We start from the raw sequence: 15126 nt of genomic DNA on the forward strand, positions 1-15126 counted from the left end.
AAGACATTGCATATATTTTTTACATATTTATATATTTCCACTCCAAGATACACCCTGTCATCAGGAACTTAAACCTGGTTGTAAGTTGGCAGTTGTCTACATACTGAAGAATAAGTTAGTCATATCACATTCTTCACCTTTGCATTAAGATGGTAAGGTTTGAGTTAAGGCAATGGTGTATTGTTTGTACAGAAACATTTATGTTTATTATCTTTTTCTTTTTTATTTGAAGCCTTTCATATTTTCTGGTTTTGAATTTTATTTAACGGCTAAATGCCGTACCTATGTACGTACCTTCTTATGTACCATAAACATTCCATTTTCATCTGTCCTTAAAAGCTTTACTTTCACTTGCAGGATTGCCTTCCCATTTTAATGAGCTTTGTGCAGAACAGTCAAGGGGATGATGCCCTTCGGTTAGCCTCTTTGGTTGTCCTCACCAATATCGCAACCATTAGCGAATGGCATGACGAGTATTGCCCTATGCTACATAGGTAAGAGTGTCAATCATTTTCTCAGTTCCAGACACAGATACTTTGTAGATCCCTTCCCATTTGTGTTAAATTGAATAACAAGCAAGTTTCATTGGAAACTTTAGTGAGGTGAAGCAGTAAAAGAAAAGAATTCAAAGTGAAGAAAGTATTAGCACTTGAAAAAATTAAAACTCCCTAAATTAAGTTAGAACATTTTCAAGTACGTATCATTATGATTTTAGAGCAGGAAAGTGATGTTGAGAAGTGCATATTTGTGTGGAAATGAAGATTGTTACACTTTTTGAGACTTGGAACCTTTATTTTTCAGTAAGTATCTACACCTTGTAACATGTACTTTTGCATTTTCTTACAGACTGTATAATTTGGTGGACAGCAGTAATCCGCACATACAATTACAAAGTCTACGGTTATTGGTCAACCTTTCTTGCAATAAGGAAATGATACCATCTCTTTTGGCAGCTGAGGTAATTCAGTTTCATAATGTTAAGATTTATTCCAATGATTATTCATAGTTAATTTCCATAATCGTAGGTACCATCATGAATTGTTCATGAGTAAATAGGTGGTGTTTTGTATTTGGGATATGTAATTGTAGATCTGGAAAAATATTTTTGTAGTGACTTTTGTTATTGTGCTTGCAAATTCATATATAGGAAGTCCCTGGTTATGGGGGGGGGGGGTGGGGGGTTCCGTTATCAGCAGGGTGCTGATAAGCGAAAACCACCGTTAACCAAAACTTGGTACTTTACGGCGCTTATGGTGCCAATTTTCAGTTAATGGTGCTGATAACCAGTTAATGGCACCTCTGTTAAGTATGTTATGGCACCATACATTGCTGATTGTCATAAAACCGGATCGCCATTAACCAAGTCTTCCGCTGATTGTCGCCATTAACCGAGTCTTCTGCTGATTGTCATAAAACCGGATCGCCATTAACCCAGTCTTCCGCTGATTGTCGCCATTAACCGAGTCTGCTGACTGTCATAAAACCGGATCGCCATTAACCAAGTCTACTGCTGATTGTCATAAAACCGGATCGCCATTAACCGAGTCTTCCGCAGATTGTCATAAAACCGGATCACCATTAACAGAGTCTTCCGCTGACTGTCATAAAACCGGATCACCATTAACCGAGTCTTCCGCTGACTGTCATAAAACCGGATCATCATTAACCGAGTCTTCCGCTGACTGTCATAAAACCGGATCGCCATTAACCGAGTCTTCTGCTGACTGTCATTAAACCAGATCGCCATTAACCGAGTCTTCCGCTGACTGTCATAAAACCGGATCGCCATTAACCGAGTCTTCCGCTGACTGTCATAAAACCGGATCGCCATTAACCGAGTCTTCCGCCGATTGTCATAAAACGGATCGCCATTAACTGAGTCCACCGATAACCAGGGACTGCCTTACAGAATATTTATAGGAGTTTTGATAGATGAACTTCTGAGGCATATTCATTTAACACTGACATTATATTTACAGTTAATTAGTCAGTCAGGGATACTTTAGAACAGTTGTTTTTAGCAATTACTTGATCACTGTTTTATTAAGTAATATAGTTGATATTGGATTGATAATCTCTTGTTGAGATTATTAAAATGACAGATTAGTGTTACACATTTATAATTCAATTTCAAATTAAAATCTCTATTCATATGCACTTACATATCATTACTTGAATGGCATATATTTTTTTTTTAATTACAAAGATAAAATCTAACTCAACACAGAGAAAGTCTAAAGTAAAAAAAGTTTCCTCTGCTTCATAAGAGCTAATCATTGTGTTCTTGCAGTCTATCAGTTCTTTAAATCAATTGATCCAACATTTATCTTCACAATTATCATTTTTCTTAACTGTTTGATACTTCTCACGGTAGTATTGTTATGTAACAAATTGTTGACATCAGTTTTTGTGTTTAATGAAATAAATGGCAAATTTTTACACATAATTGATTCCATAAGAACAAAGCAGTTAGTGAAATAAAAAGGAATCATTTTTGATTCATGATTGAACATTCTTGAAAAATTAAAACACTCAACCACTAATGCCCGTTACTGGTGGCGAGGACGTCATAAGAGAAAGAAGCAGTCTGGAGCGAGTACGTGGGTTTCCTCTGAGAATCCTACGGGACGAAGCCTACCATGTTACATTAAGCTTGTTTACATTGGGGCTTTGTACATCAATCAACTCTGGTGTCGGCAGACAAAAAATAAAAATGACAACGAATGTCATTAATCTTACATTTTACTTCAGTGATTATTGGACTTGCATCAGATATATGTCTTGCGTTAGCCAGAACATGTCCCAAATGTTTGACCTTATTAGCAACCTTTAGCTGTGTTCCACAAAATAATAGCTGTACAGGAATATCATAATCACCGAACACAGTAGCTTCACATTTGTCAGGGTTAAATGTTAACTCATTGGTTTTATGGTAATTTTTACTAGAGCAATGTCTCTCCACTTAGAATTACAAAGAATGATTCAGAGATTTTAGATTTTTCTGATTGTTTTCTTGTGTGTATTTGCATACAGTTTTATAACTATTCATGGTTCAGTAACAGGCTGACAACCTACACTTCTCTTGAAAATGGGCCACAGATAGGGCTTGAAGGTACTCGAGTGTTGAGTAAAATAAAATGTAAATACTTATAAGTAAACACATTATACACAGTGATTTTGTGGGTTTCTTTTTCAATTAGTAGCTTTGGTTTGTTAACAATCAGTTCTTGGTTTCTCAACCGTGTAATATTATCCTTCAGGGACCCAGAAAACTGAGTACGCTAGTAGTACCAACGACAAACGAGGCGTTATTATTAAGGGTGCTCACTCTGCTAGCAACTTTAGCGCAGGCAGTTTGCGATGACGATCTTGGTCCTAAAGATTTACCCCCTGAGGACAAAGCTGCCTCTCCGGACACCATGTAAGTACCTGCATAAGCCTTAACTCTGTTGCTGCTTAATAAACTTTTGCTTGTTGAAACCATAATGCTTCCTAGTGTTGCGCTTGCTTTTAAAAAGTGAAATTTTCCAAAAGACAAAGATGTAGTAAACTATTCTTTCCTCTGCTTTACCTACAGTTTGTTGTTTAGTGGAAGAATTTGACATCTTTAAAAGTACGAACTACTCTAGAAAAAACAGATTTTAAAAGTAGTACTCTTTAGAAAACACAAATCACATGTAAACAAGGAAAGCTAACAATATACAGTAAAGCCTGATGTTAAGTAGATTGTAGGTACTTTTTGTGGAGTGATAAGTGTAAGTTGCATCATAAGTGCATAATGTGGAAGTTTGTACTCGACATAGTGAAGTTATTGATGAAAATTTGAAATATTAGGTAAAATGTTGTTAACAGGTTGCATTCATCGTGTTAAATGGAAGCCTTCAAATACAAGTAATTATTTGGAAAGATATAGTTTGTATGATGTCTGGGGTCATACGTAGTGCTTTTGTGTTTCTCATGAAAGTTCTTCACTACAGAAGTAAATACTCAGTCATAAAATTGTCTTCTTGCTAAATGGAAAAAGGTGTTCTTGCCTGATAAAACTTCTAGAGCTTGTTGTAGATTGAATGAAATGATAAATTATCATGACTAAATATTGATAGAGAATTTATTAATTAGTGTTGTAACTCGTTATCAGTTGCCAAGTCAAGGTAGAGTTGAATGGAAATTTTAAGTGATTACTGTTACATATATAGCCAAGAATTTATTTGTTGTAAGTTTCCTGGAGAAGCTTTGCAGCAATTAGATTTGAGTTAAAAATACTTCTACATTCTGGGTGCGCTTGCTTTGGGTCTGTCTACGATGCATTTTTGAAAAGTCCAAATTCTCAGGACTATGTCACACTTGGATCAGTTTGATTTCTCATTTCAGTACATGGAAGTTAGTACCTCAGAGCAGTATTAACTGTTACTGATTTAAACATTAGAGTTTCAATCATCACATCAAGTGTCAGTAGGCACAGCTCCTTTAGTTGTAGATGAGTAGCCATCAGTTCAAAAGTAATTTGTTTTAGGATTCTTGTCATGTACAGAAAGTTTTACCTGATTCTAGCCCCTGTCTAGATCAGGAGTTGTCTTGGCGATCAAAATCAACCACTGAGGTTGATGGGAAAATCCATGGGGACAGTAAATTCTTGAAGTGTCGAAAGACAATTAGTAAATTCCTTGGATCAGTTGAATGTTTGGCATCAAAGAGCCTGAAATTTGTATAAGAAATAAAAATTGGTGAAATTATACAACAAAGCACTTTGTGTTGTATTTACTACTAATACTTACCAGTCTTGAACAAAATACCAATGCCCATGCTACTGCATATCAAACATCCATCCCGTTGGTGACATCAACCATTTACAAAAAGTGACATGATAGTTTTTTTATATTGCCTTTATCTACATTTTTTGTGAAGTTTTCTTATTATGTGTTACATGTTATTAGCATTAGGTTGTAGCAGTAGTCACATAAATATACCTGGTATAGAAAGAGGATTAGGAACTGAATACTAATAAAATATGGAGCCGAGATCTACATTAAAGAGAAACACTAAAAAGAAGGAAAAGAGCAAAGGAATATTTACGTTTAAATGAATATTGATGAGGTATCAGATTACATACATGGAGGGGTCATTGGTCTACAGAGGTAGGGGCCACAGACCTAATTTTAAATGGCTCTGTAAAATAGCAGAGTGGTACATAGGTACAGACACTTCCCTACATACGGACAAGTTATGTTCCGAACAGCCATTCATATCTTGACTTGTTCATAAGCTGGTCTTCAGTACAGTACTACAGTACATTTTTTATCCTAAAACACTGTACAGTACTACACACTGTACATATACTAGTACTATTTTATAAATTACAATAGTACTTTATTAATTGTAAGTAGGCAGAAAATTTTACCTTGTGGTTGGCAAAGGGGAGCACTCCGAACACATTTTAATTTTGCGATCACGTTTATTTTTTTCTGAATGTTCGTAACTTGAATATTTGTAAGTAAGGTGGTGTCTGTATTAGGTAACGCCTCTCTTGGTAGGAGAATTTACCCATTCCACATTAACTGCTTTAGGTTTTTTGCTGGGGAACCCGAGAGAAATGATTGCTTTTGGTGAGTCCTCTGCCCCGAATTCTGCTTTTGGTTGTCAGTCTTCTTTTTCTTTAGTTTGCGTTTGGGGTTTTGCTGTGTTTCGTGCATTTGTGAGTCTGACTTCATGTTTTTACACCATATTTCATGGAATCAACTGTAAATTCAGTGTTATTTTTTCATTTATTTATTTATGTTTTTTTCAATTATGATGACTATGTTGCTTCAATTATGATGGCTATGTTGCCTTTGTTTGATATGAACTCATGAAAGTTCTTGTTAGATTTGTCACAAATGAAAATCATTACCCTATGCCAATGTGGCCCCTTCCTTCCATCTTATATGGGACAGATATGTCCTTCCCTAAAGCTTCATACAGAAGGCAGTAGTCAGATTATTTTTATTATTAATTTTTTAGTATTGTTCATCAAGATCAGGAAGTTCTGAAGGGGGCTCTCTTAAGTAGCAAGGACTACTGAGATAGTAATTCTCTCTCTGTCTAGTGTATTTAAATCTTTCTCCCCTCAGTAAATGTAGGTATATGACTGACAGTGAATCAGAGGAAGTGCCTTTCATGTTCAAAGATATTTTCTTAACAAATTTTGAAATTTGAGTAAAAGTTCCCTCTCATATCCTATCTAATTATTTTTACAGCTTGTAAAGCTGATCCACATTTTATTCTTGAGCTAAATACCAGGATTTTATATGATGAATATAGTTAATCACTTTTAGAAATAGAGGTTATGTTTACTTTCTTTACATGGTATCATCAGTATTTGAAAATTATACATTTTTCATTTATTCCAGACTCATTATGTAGCAGTGGCATGTAAATATTTCCAGCATCAGGCACATTCAGTAGTTCTCGTTTTGAGAGCTAAAAGCTTTCTGCTTTGCATTTCATAGAGGACTGAGATATTGCTTATTTTAGGTAATATATGCTTGGTATGAAAACTAGCTTCTAGTAAGGGACCCTCTCATGCAGTCCATGAGACTGATTGGCTCTTTCACTGCAATTTAACCTTTGTGCCAGTTATCATTTTTGAATTATAAGTGAGGACGTAACACAGAAGATGATGTGGGTGGAAGTCCAAAGTGCTTTCAGTAGTAGGTAAGAGGTTTTGTTGGGAAACATAGTATTTAGTTTTGAGTCTTATTTATGCTGACATTTTTTATTTGTATACACCATTTTCATTCATTTCACTCTCAGAAAAAATCCCAGGTGTGTTCTTTGAGAATTATTGTTTGTTGTATGGAATACTTGATTACTAAACAGGCATTTATTTATGGAGCAGCTGCTTATCCAGCCTTTAGGAATCTAGCCTGGAGTATGGTTTCCTAAAACCCATTTATATAGCCTTGCTGCCCACTTGGATTTTGGGATGTCTGAAATCCGAGTTATTTTCCCAGATTCAGAGCATCTGGCATCTCTTCTGCATTCCCAGATTCTAGGAATATCATACATACCCAGATTCAAAACAGGCAGCTCCAATAAATAGTAGTAGTGACTGTGTAAGCCTGAAAGTGCTGAAGTAACCTCATGAAAATAAAAATGACAAATGTGTTGACATTATCTGAAATTAATAGGAATACTAGTTTACGATTATCTGTTTTCCATTAACAAGACTATGTTGTGTAACAGATAAGTAACTTGGACTTCCCATGTGAAGGTGGAGTGCACAGCTTATCACAGTCAGTGGGATGACAATTATTTTAATTTTGTTGTTTTTGCACAGCATCTGCTGTCCTGACTTTGTGTGTTTGTGTGTGTGAAGAGAGAGAGAGAGAGAGAGAGAGAGAGAGAGAGAGAGAGAGAGAGAGAGAGAGAGAGAGAGAGAGAGAAGGAGATAAATTCATTTATCATTTAACCGAAATTTGACAGAAATGATACTAGTACCATTCCAAGCAACAGAAATGAAATATTGAACAAGAGTCAAACTGCAAAATTTTATTGCTAGTATCTGTTGAAAAGACTTGAATTGTGGAAATGTTACATTTTATTCCCTTTTTGCACTGTGTAGATCTTTTATATCAACTCAGAGCGTGTTCAATTTAATCTCGTTATATTGCTGATAAGAAATATACTCTTCTAATAAAAGTTTATTTGCAGCTTGAAGAGGTTAATTATAAATAAGAGCTAGGAACTGCTGTGTATTTGAGGTGCATGTGGTGATATCAGTGAATGGCTGAAGTTTCCTTCCAAGGAGGAGTATTGATGCAAGTACTTTGTGCAGTAAATTGCACATGGTCACAGCATAGCTTTCAATACCATAACAAGATTTATCTGTAAATGTTTGTGATCTGTTTTCCCTATTTTGTGTTTTAATCATTTCGATTTTTGATTGGAAGATGATATAGGTTTGAAAGCATGCACGGAAACATTGGGGCTTTATAGGATATTGCTGCTTAGTTTTAGACACCTATTCTTAAACGGTAAGTTCTATATGACCTGAAGTGGGACATATATATCAGCCTGTAGCTTTGCTTAGAGTGCATATTCAGAAAAATCTGGTTCATGCATTTGATGCTTCAATAATTCCAAAAACAAACTGGTAACTATTTCAATGAGTGATTAGGCATAAAGCTTACCATGTGTCAGAGACTGTCCCTTGTATCGCAGGATCGTAATAAGTTGCTTTCGTGACGTGACGATACATTTTTTGCATCAGAAGCTTCCAAGCTTAGTAGCATCCTAGATGCTTCTGGCTATTTAAATTTGATTCATAATTTTATGAAATCATCTTTTACTGTTGATTGTTACGTGAAACAGTTATTTATAAATCTTATAAATTTGGCTTTTGATGACCTTAAATTTTATGACATAGATGGATCAACAGATAAACTCGCCAAGTGAAGTACTATCTCTAGTTTAAGTGTTCAGAACTTTCTAATTTGCATTTAAAATCTCTTGCTGTTACAATATGTTGCTTAATGTTATGATATTAGAATGAATAGATTCCAATTACGATTTGGTGTGATCCAGCTTTTCAATATGTATTTAGGACTGTTTCTTTGATATTTATGTAAAGTGTTTTATATTTTGTCTATTAATCAGGCTACAGGAAAAAGCACTTATGTTTCAGCACAAGAAATAGAAGCTGATTTACTCTCACGAATGCCGTGATCAATGAAAATTCAGAAAATGTGTTATCTGTGCGTAACACAGATGAACTACCCATTCGATCAGAGTGAGTCATTAAAGTATTTGACTAATTTTCTATAATTATTGTCACGTTTACTTTGGAGACATTGTCTCTTTGAGCATTTTCCGTTCAAGGCACTAAAGATAAGATGACCTTTTATTTAATTGAATTCTGTGCTCATTGACTCATAAATTACATACTTATAACATTAGTGTTTGTTCCTAATTTCAAGACAACTTGAACATAAATACAGTAAAGCAGACTGGAAAAAAATTCCATATCAGACAGATTTCACTGTGATATATTTAAATATTGGAAAATATCCAGATAGACCACAAATTTAATTCCTGGTGGATAACAGAATCCTTACAAACCAGCAGTAAAAATAAGTCCATGGCGATCTGAAGAAATATCAGAACCGAGTCTTCAAAAACTTCGCATCATCATCATGTGGACTGACTGAAAAGAAGCCTTGATAATTATGTAAAAAATTGTCTTATGAAGATGACAAAATACGTAAAATTAATGCTTAATAATCGGTAACAAAATATTAAGCTCATTATTCAGTCATTTTTCAGGTAAATTGAGGAGGGAAGTAATAAGATGAAAGATAATTTTATGGTATCTTTATATCTCTTTAACATATCTCCCCACATACCAATGAAAGAAATTTTGCAAACATCTTGAAAAATTAATGGATCAAACATGGGACCACAGAGGCATACTATAACATACAATGGACAATGTTTGCAGAGCATAAACTTTGAAGACACAGCAGCATGTTAGAAGTGAGCAGAAGCTTGATACATATTTTTGTGAACTTGAACAAAACACAGAATCTGAAATGATCAATTGTAAAATAACCATATAATAAATGTTTCGCAGTTGGAGAATGAGAATTAACCCTATTTTTCTGCAAACAGTTCAACTTCAAGCCACAATGACACCCATTCTGAATTAATCATCTAGCCCCAGTAGCCAAAAGCTATTTATGTCAATCTATAAGCAACATTAAACAAAGAGACTGTTTCCAAAAAATTGATGATAACATGCCATCGTCATTCCAATACCAAAACCTTAGAAAGGTTCTAGTAGTAGTCAGTTATACTTTACAGTATACCAGTAGGTTTAACACGTATCTGTGTGAAGTGATTGAAAATTTGGTAAATTTAAGTTAAAACCCACTACAACTACAGTTGACCCCCTGTATTTGCGTTCTCCGGATTCACGGACTCACACATTCGCATTTTTCTATTGGAAACGTTTCCCTGCATTATTTGCGTAAAATTCGCATATTCGCGGTATTTTTCTTTGAGAAATATCCACAAATTCTTGGTTTTTTTAATCAATTTCATCATAAAATGCACTTTTTGTGATAAAACTATTAAAAAAAACCAAGTACGTATAAACATTTTTAATGGGTTTTTCTTGAGTTTTAACTAACAAAATAGGCTGTTTTCAGTGTTTTTATAGGGGTTTCAACTATTCGCGGGTTCTAACTATTCATGGGGGGGGTCTGGTATGCATCCGCCGCGAATAAGGGGGGACCACTGTACAGGTAGTCCCCGGTTATTGGTTGGGGTACTGTTCTAGGCTGGGTGCCGATAAATGAAAACTGCCATCAACAGAAACTCAGCGATTTTTGGTGCTGATAACTGCCGATAACCGGTTAATGGCTCCTCTGTTAGACAAGCACCATGAAACCAGATTGAACCGGATTCCCATTAACCGAGTCCGCCGACAGCCAGGGACTGCCCACAGAAAACTAGACATAGGCTTGACCTATGTCATCAAGGAAATCTTATTAAAAAAATATGTGAGTAAAAACAAGCAACAATTGACATATATGTTGACATATTTTGACATCCAAAAGGCTTATGGTACTACCTGGAGATATGGTGCTGCATTTTAAAAACAATGTATAACTATGGTATTTGAGGACAAGTGCTTGTATTCTTAAAAACTCACAACAGACTGCACTCTTCATGTGTGTTTGAATAGCATACATATATACTGAAACACAAGGAAGTGATCTGAGTGACATAATGTTCCTCCATGCCACATAGTATAATGCAAAAAGTAGTATGTACAGTATTACAGATCACCATCTCACCAGAATTTAAGACTTATAATTATGACAGCGAACTGAAAATGTGATGAGGGACCAGCTTATCCAGAGAAGACAAAATCCCCAGAAGGACCTGCCGCTGGTGAGCTAGTTGTTCGGTCTGTGACAGGAATGAACGTGCCACCGACCTGAACTTCCCCAACCTCTGGTCCGACGGAAAAACCATCAACCCTGCTGTATGTGTAGCCATACCCAGATAGAGAGCTCTCTGGCTGGGAACCAGATTGGACTTCTCCAGGTTCACTACTGTGCCTAGCTCCTGACAAAGCCGAAGAAGACGATCCTTGTCTTGAAGTAGTTTCTCCCTGGTTGAAACTAGGGCAAAGACCCTTGTGAACACCTGAGGGGCCGTAGTCAATACGAAGCAAAGGACCTTGAACTGGAAGACTTGCTCTCCCAGGCTGAAGCAATGGGACTTCCTGGACGAAGGGTGGACTAGAATATAAAACTAAGCATTTAAGTCCATTGATAGCAAGAAGTTATTTTCTCTAATTGCTTCCAAAACTGTCTGGGGCATCTCCATCCTGAACCTTGTCTTCCTTACAAAATGATTCGGTGTGGAAAGGGCTATCACTGGTCTCCAGTTGCCTGTTGGAGCACGGAAATCCAGGAATGTCCAGGCACATGCATTGATGGGGCCTAGAAGAATTGGAGGACTCCATGATAATCAACAAGGCACACACAAACACACTGATACAAAGAAATCACAGGCAAACAAAGCAGCCGGCTTGGGAAGGAGAGATCAAGCGACTGCTCTCCAAGGCAGTCAAAGAAAAACTGATGCCTCACTGGGTTCTATGCCTGGTCAGTGACCAGCTTCCACCTCGTATATGTATGAGTTGCCAGATGCCACAGATCAGTTTCCTTGCTTTACAATCTTTGATTGTTTTTAACCAGTTTCCAGTTACCCAAGAATTGGTCAGCTGCGCATGAAGACAAACAGTAAAGGATAGACAAGAATCATAATAGTACCTTGAGACAAGAATTCCAAGAAGTGATACAGGTGCTGTATGTGCTGCTCTATACAGACTCAACAGCATATTGAATGGGAACTTGCATAGAAGAAATAAGTTGCTCAGGATATAAGTTGTAACTGGAGTGACAGATCCACATTACAAAGCCAAGACTCACTTTCAAACATGGGATGAGGACCTTCAAGGACTATCTGAGAGAAAAAATATGCAGACGCAGATCTTTCAGTGCTTCTTCCTTGCCTTTTTATTGTAACACCTTTACAGACAGAGTAAAAATGAGTTTTAGACAAAAGAGGCAAAGAAGGGCTTTGCATATCTTAGATGGTCCCACCCGTCCTCTAATTGTTCATTTTAACCAACGCTTTGCTATGCTACAGGTGAGTACCCTGCCTAACTTTCGATGCTTTGAAAAGATCAAACGGTTTGTATTTTTGAAACACACTTTTCTTTTATTGAATATTTTAGATTTCTAAGTGTGTATCTCATTACACTTCATATTCTTAGGCAGAAAATTAGTTTCTCACTTTTAAAGCTTCCTTTTGTGGGGTATGTCTGAAGGACATTGATGGTAAATCATTCCTCCTAAAAGGCGTCGGAGAAAGTATATACTACAACTAATACCTTTATGAGAATCTCACTGTGCTGTCATAGATGGCAAATCAGTTATACTACATGATTTTAAACCATTTTGTGGGTTACTCTTCAAGAATATGATTAGTCAAGAAAGCATATGCAAATGTTACCTCTTTCAAGGTTTCTAGTGCAGCTTATCATTTTTGTCATACTCATACAGTAAAGATTGAAATAAATTAAGGTCTTCAAAAGTAGAAGCCATGAATATTATAATTTTTGTGACAGATTTTGACGTATTAATGAAGAGTAGCATCATATGAACCAGACTTCTTATAAAACATATGTATGTAATCTTTTTATATCAGGTACTCAGTTTTAAAATGGCGTTTACTACAACCTGGTCTTGATCCTTTAAATTTCAAATATAGCTTGGTGAGTGAGTGGTAACTTTTCTTTGAATGAATTTGGTAGTAAACTCATGTAAAGGTTTGGTCTCATTTTTGGGGATATCAAATTTTTATGCCTATTTTAATTTGTTTATCTTTTCAGGTAATTTTTTTTGCATATTTAAACTATTTTATCTCACTTTCAACAGTACTTGAAAACAGTGACCATTTGGCCTCTTGAATATGTTTGCAAGCTTAGTTAATAGGAATCTTTAGCCTCTTTAATCTTCAATGTCTCTCAAAGGTGATCAATTGCAAAAAGTACTCAGAATTGATTTTTTACCTAAGGTTATTTTCCTCTCACTATAACTATTGCTATTGCATAATGCAAAAATTAAGACTGCTAATACATGATTTGGAAGTATCTTTGAATACACAAGAAATAACGCTAGTGTTTTGTGATAATGTCCCTCTATTAGACATGTTATAACTTGTAGGAAGCTAGTGTGTCTGTGTGTGTTTTTAGTCATGTCATTCTCCGCCAACTCTTTCTTCACTGTGAATACGTAATATGCACTGTAAGCATTTACATCGCAATGCTCATGCATGCCTGTATGTTGCAGACACGATGAAGCTTCTCCCACACGCTTGCAAGGAGGAAGGTGAGTTGCCGTGTGTGTTTACCTTGTTTGTGTGTTATCGTTGTGTATGTGTGTCGTCAGAGTTGACATTGGTTGTGGAATTTGAAGTAACTGTTCCCTGTTTTAGAGATTCATATCATCATCAATGTGCTCTGTAGGTATGTTGCCAAATATCTTTTTTGTGATTCAAGACATTTTGAGCCTGATACACTTTGTATTTAAAGATAGTTTCAGATTCAGCATTAGCCTTTTGTAATGACTTAATATAGTAGAATACCTAACAGTTTGTCTTTGATGAATTAAATTCCATCAGCATTTCAGTTATTTACAAATATGTGCATGATGGCACTGTACTATTTTAGCAAGAACAATTTTATGAAGTAGTGAAACTGTTTAGTGAAGTCAGTCATTTCTTAGACCTTTCTGTTGCCAGTTTCATAGCCACGATACAAATAATGTAAGAAAATTATGACTGCAACTTATTCTTCCACTTACATAAGCCTGGTTTTATCTGTCTGAACAGTGTTAATGATGAGCAACTGCAACTATTTTTGACACTTTCAAAATTGACAATCTTTCTCAAAAGGCACTGGAATTAGTTACAAACCTATTGCTCTTATTAACACCCCTATTTCTGGTCAGAAGCTGAGATGAAGTAGAGGATGGCACTTATATTAAACTGAGTGGTGGTGTAAAGTTAATGAGGTATTGTCAAGTAGGGAAAGCCCCTAACATCATCACTTTCCAGAATACTATGATGCTTAGCTATCAAATTATGTATGGTAGCATGTTTGATTTGCCTATGAATCTTATATAATTTTTTATCTTTAATCTCTGTTTTTCCCATTTTATGTGAATTTTTCAAGTATTCTTAGTTTATATGGAAGTTATTAGTGTCAGTTTATGTGAAATTTTTTCTATCAAGGAATTTCTATTAGTATTGGTTATTTGCATTAAATGAAATGTATGTGTTAATTTGTTTGTGTATTTAAATTGTTACATGGTCATTATTTTTGCATATGTCATTTAAGTGTTAAATTGTTTTTTTATTAGCATAATATACATGATTTCTCACTTGTAATATATTTATTCCTTTTGGCAAATGTTCCTTTTTTTTAAGTATTATTTTACTCTTCCCTTTTTTTTTTTCTTCACCACACAGCAGGGTTAGTGTCTTTAATGCACCTCACATGGTGAACTGTAGGCATTACTTCATGTTCTTTGCAGCATCCCATAAGCCCCTAGCAGGTCCCCTTTTCATTCCTTCTACTGTACCTCTGTTCATAGTCTTTCTTCCTTCTTCCTAACAATTATTTCACTGCAACCGCTTTTAAAACCTGTTTACTCTCAGTGTCTCGTTCACTGCTGCATGACCATGTAGGTCCCAGCACTTTGCCTTTGGCCTAAACTTTCTATTCCATTCCTTTTTTCTTCAGAGAATGTGATCATATTTAACAGATAATGACTGACATTACCGGTTTACTCCGTTATGAGTACGTATACCTGGATCTGCTTTGCAAGATCACATTTATATATGTCAAAAATTCTTTATTAAACTCTTTTGTTTTTGCTGGGGTGTGTCGGAAAAATTTTATTTATAAACTATACTATTGGCACAGTGAAATGTAAAAACACTTGAAAATGAATGTAAAATGGTAAATTTTATCAAAATTTCAGTAATCATTTGATAGCAACAGCCACA

The 15126-nt window shown here is 35.6% G+C and overlaps 1 protein-coding gene across 4 annotated transcripts in view; it reads left to right on the plus strand.

Annotated features, from left to right (window-relative positions):
* The window catches only part of LOC135221120 (uncharacterized), an 84000-nt gene that overhangs the window by 55972 nt on the left and 12902 nt on the right, over positions 1-15126 (plus strand). For 3 of the 4 annotated variants that reach the window (XM_064258937.1, XM_064258940.1, XM_064258939.1), the window contains 4 exons: positions 358-494; positions 847-958; positions 3261-3421; positions 13407-13445. In XM_064258937.1, coding sequence (XP_064115007.1) covers positions 358-494; positions 847-958; positions 3261-3421; positions 13407-13445 — 449 coding nt within the window. The remainder of the gene's footprint in view (positions 1-357; positions 495-846; positions 959-3260; positions 3422-13406; positions 13446-15126) is intronic. The other variant, XM_064258938.1, reaches the window with a different exon arrangement.

This window comes from Macrobrachium nipponense, chromosome 2 (genome assembly GCF_015104395.2).
Source record: "Macrobrachium nipponense isolate FS-2020 chromosome 2, ASM1510439v2, whole genome shotgun sequence".
Taxonomy (NCBI): Eukaryota; Metazoa; Arthropoda; class Malacostraca; order Decapoda; family Palaemonidae; genus Macrobrachium; species Macrobrachium nipponense.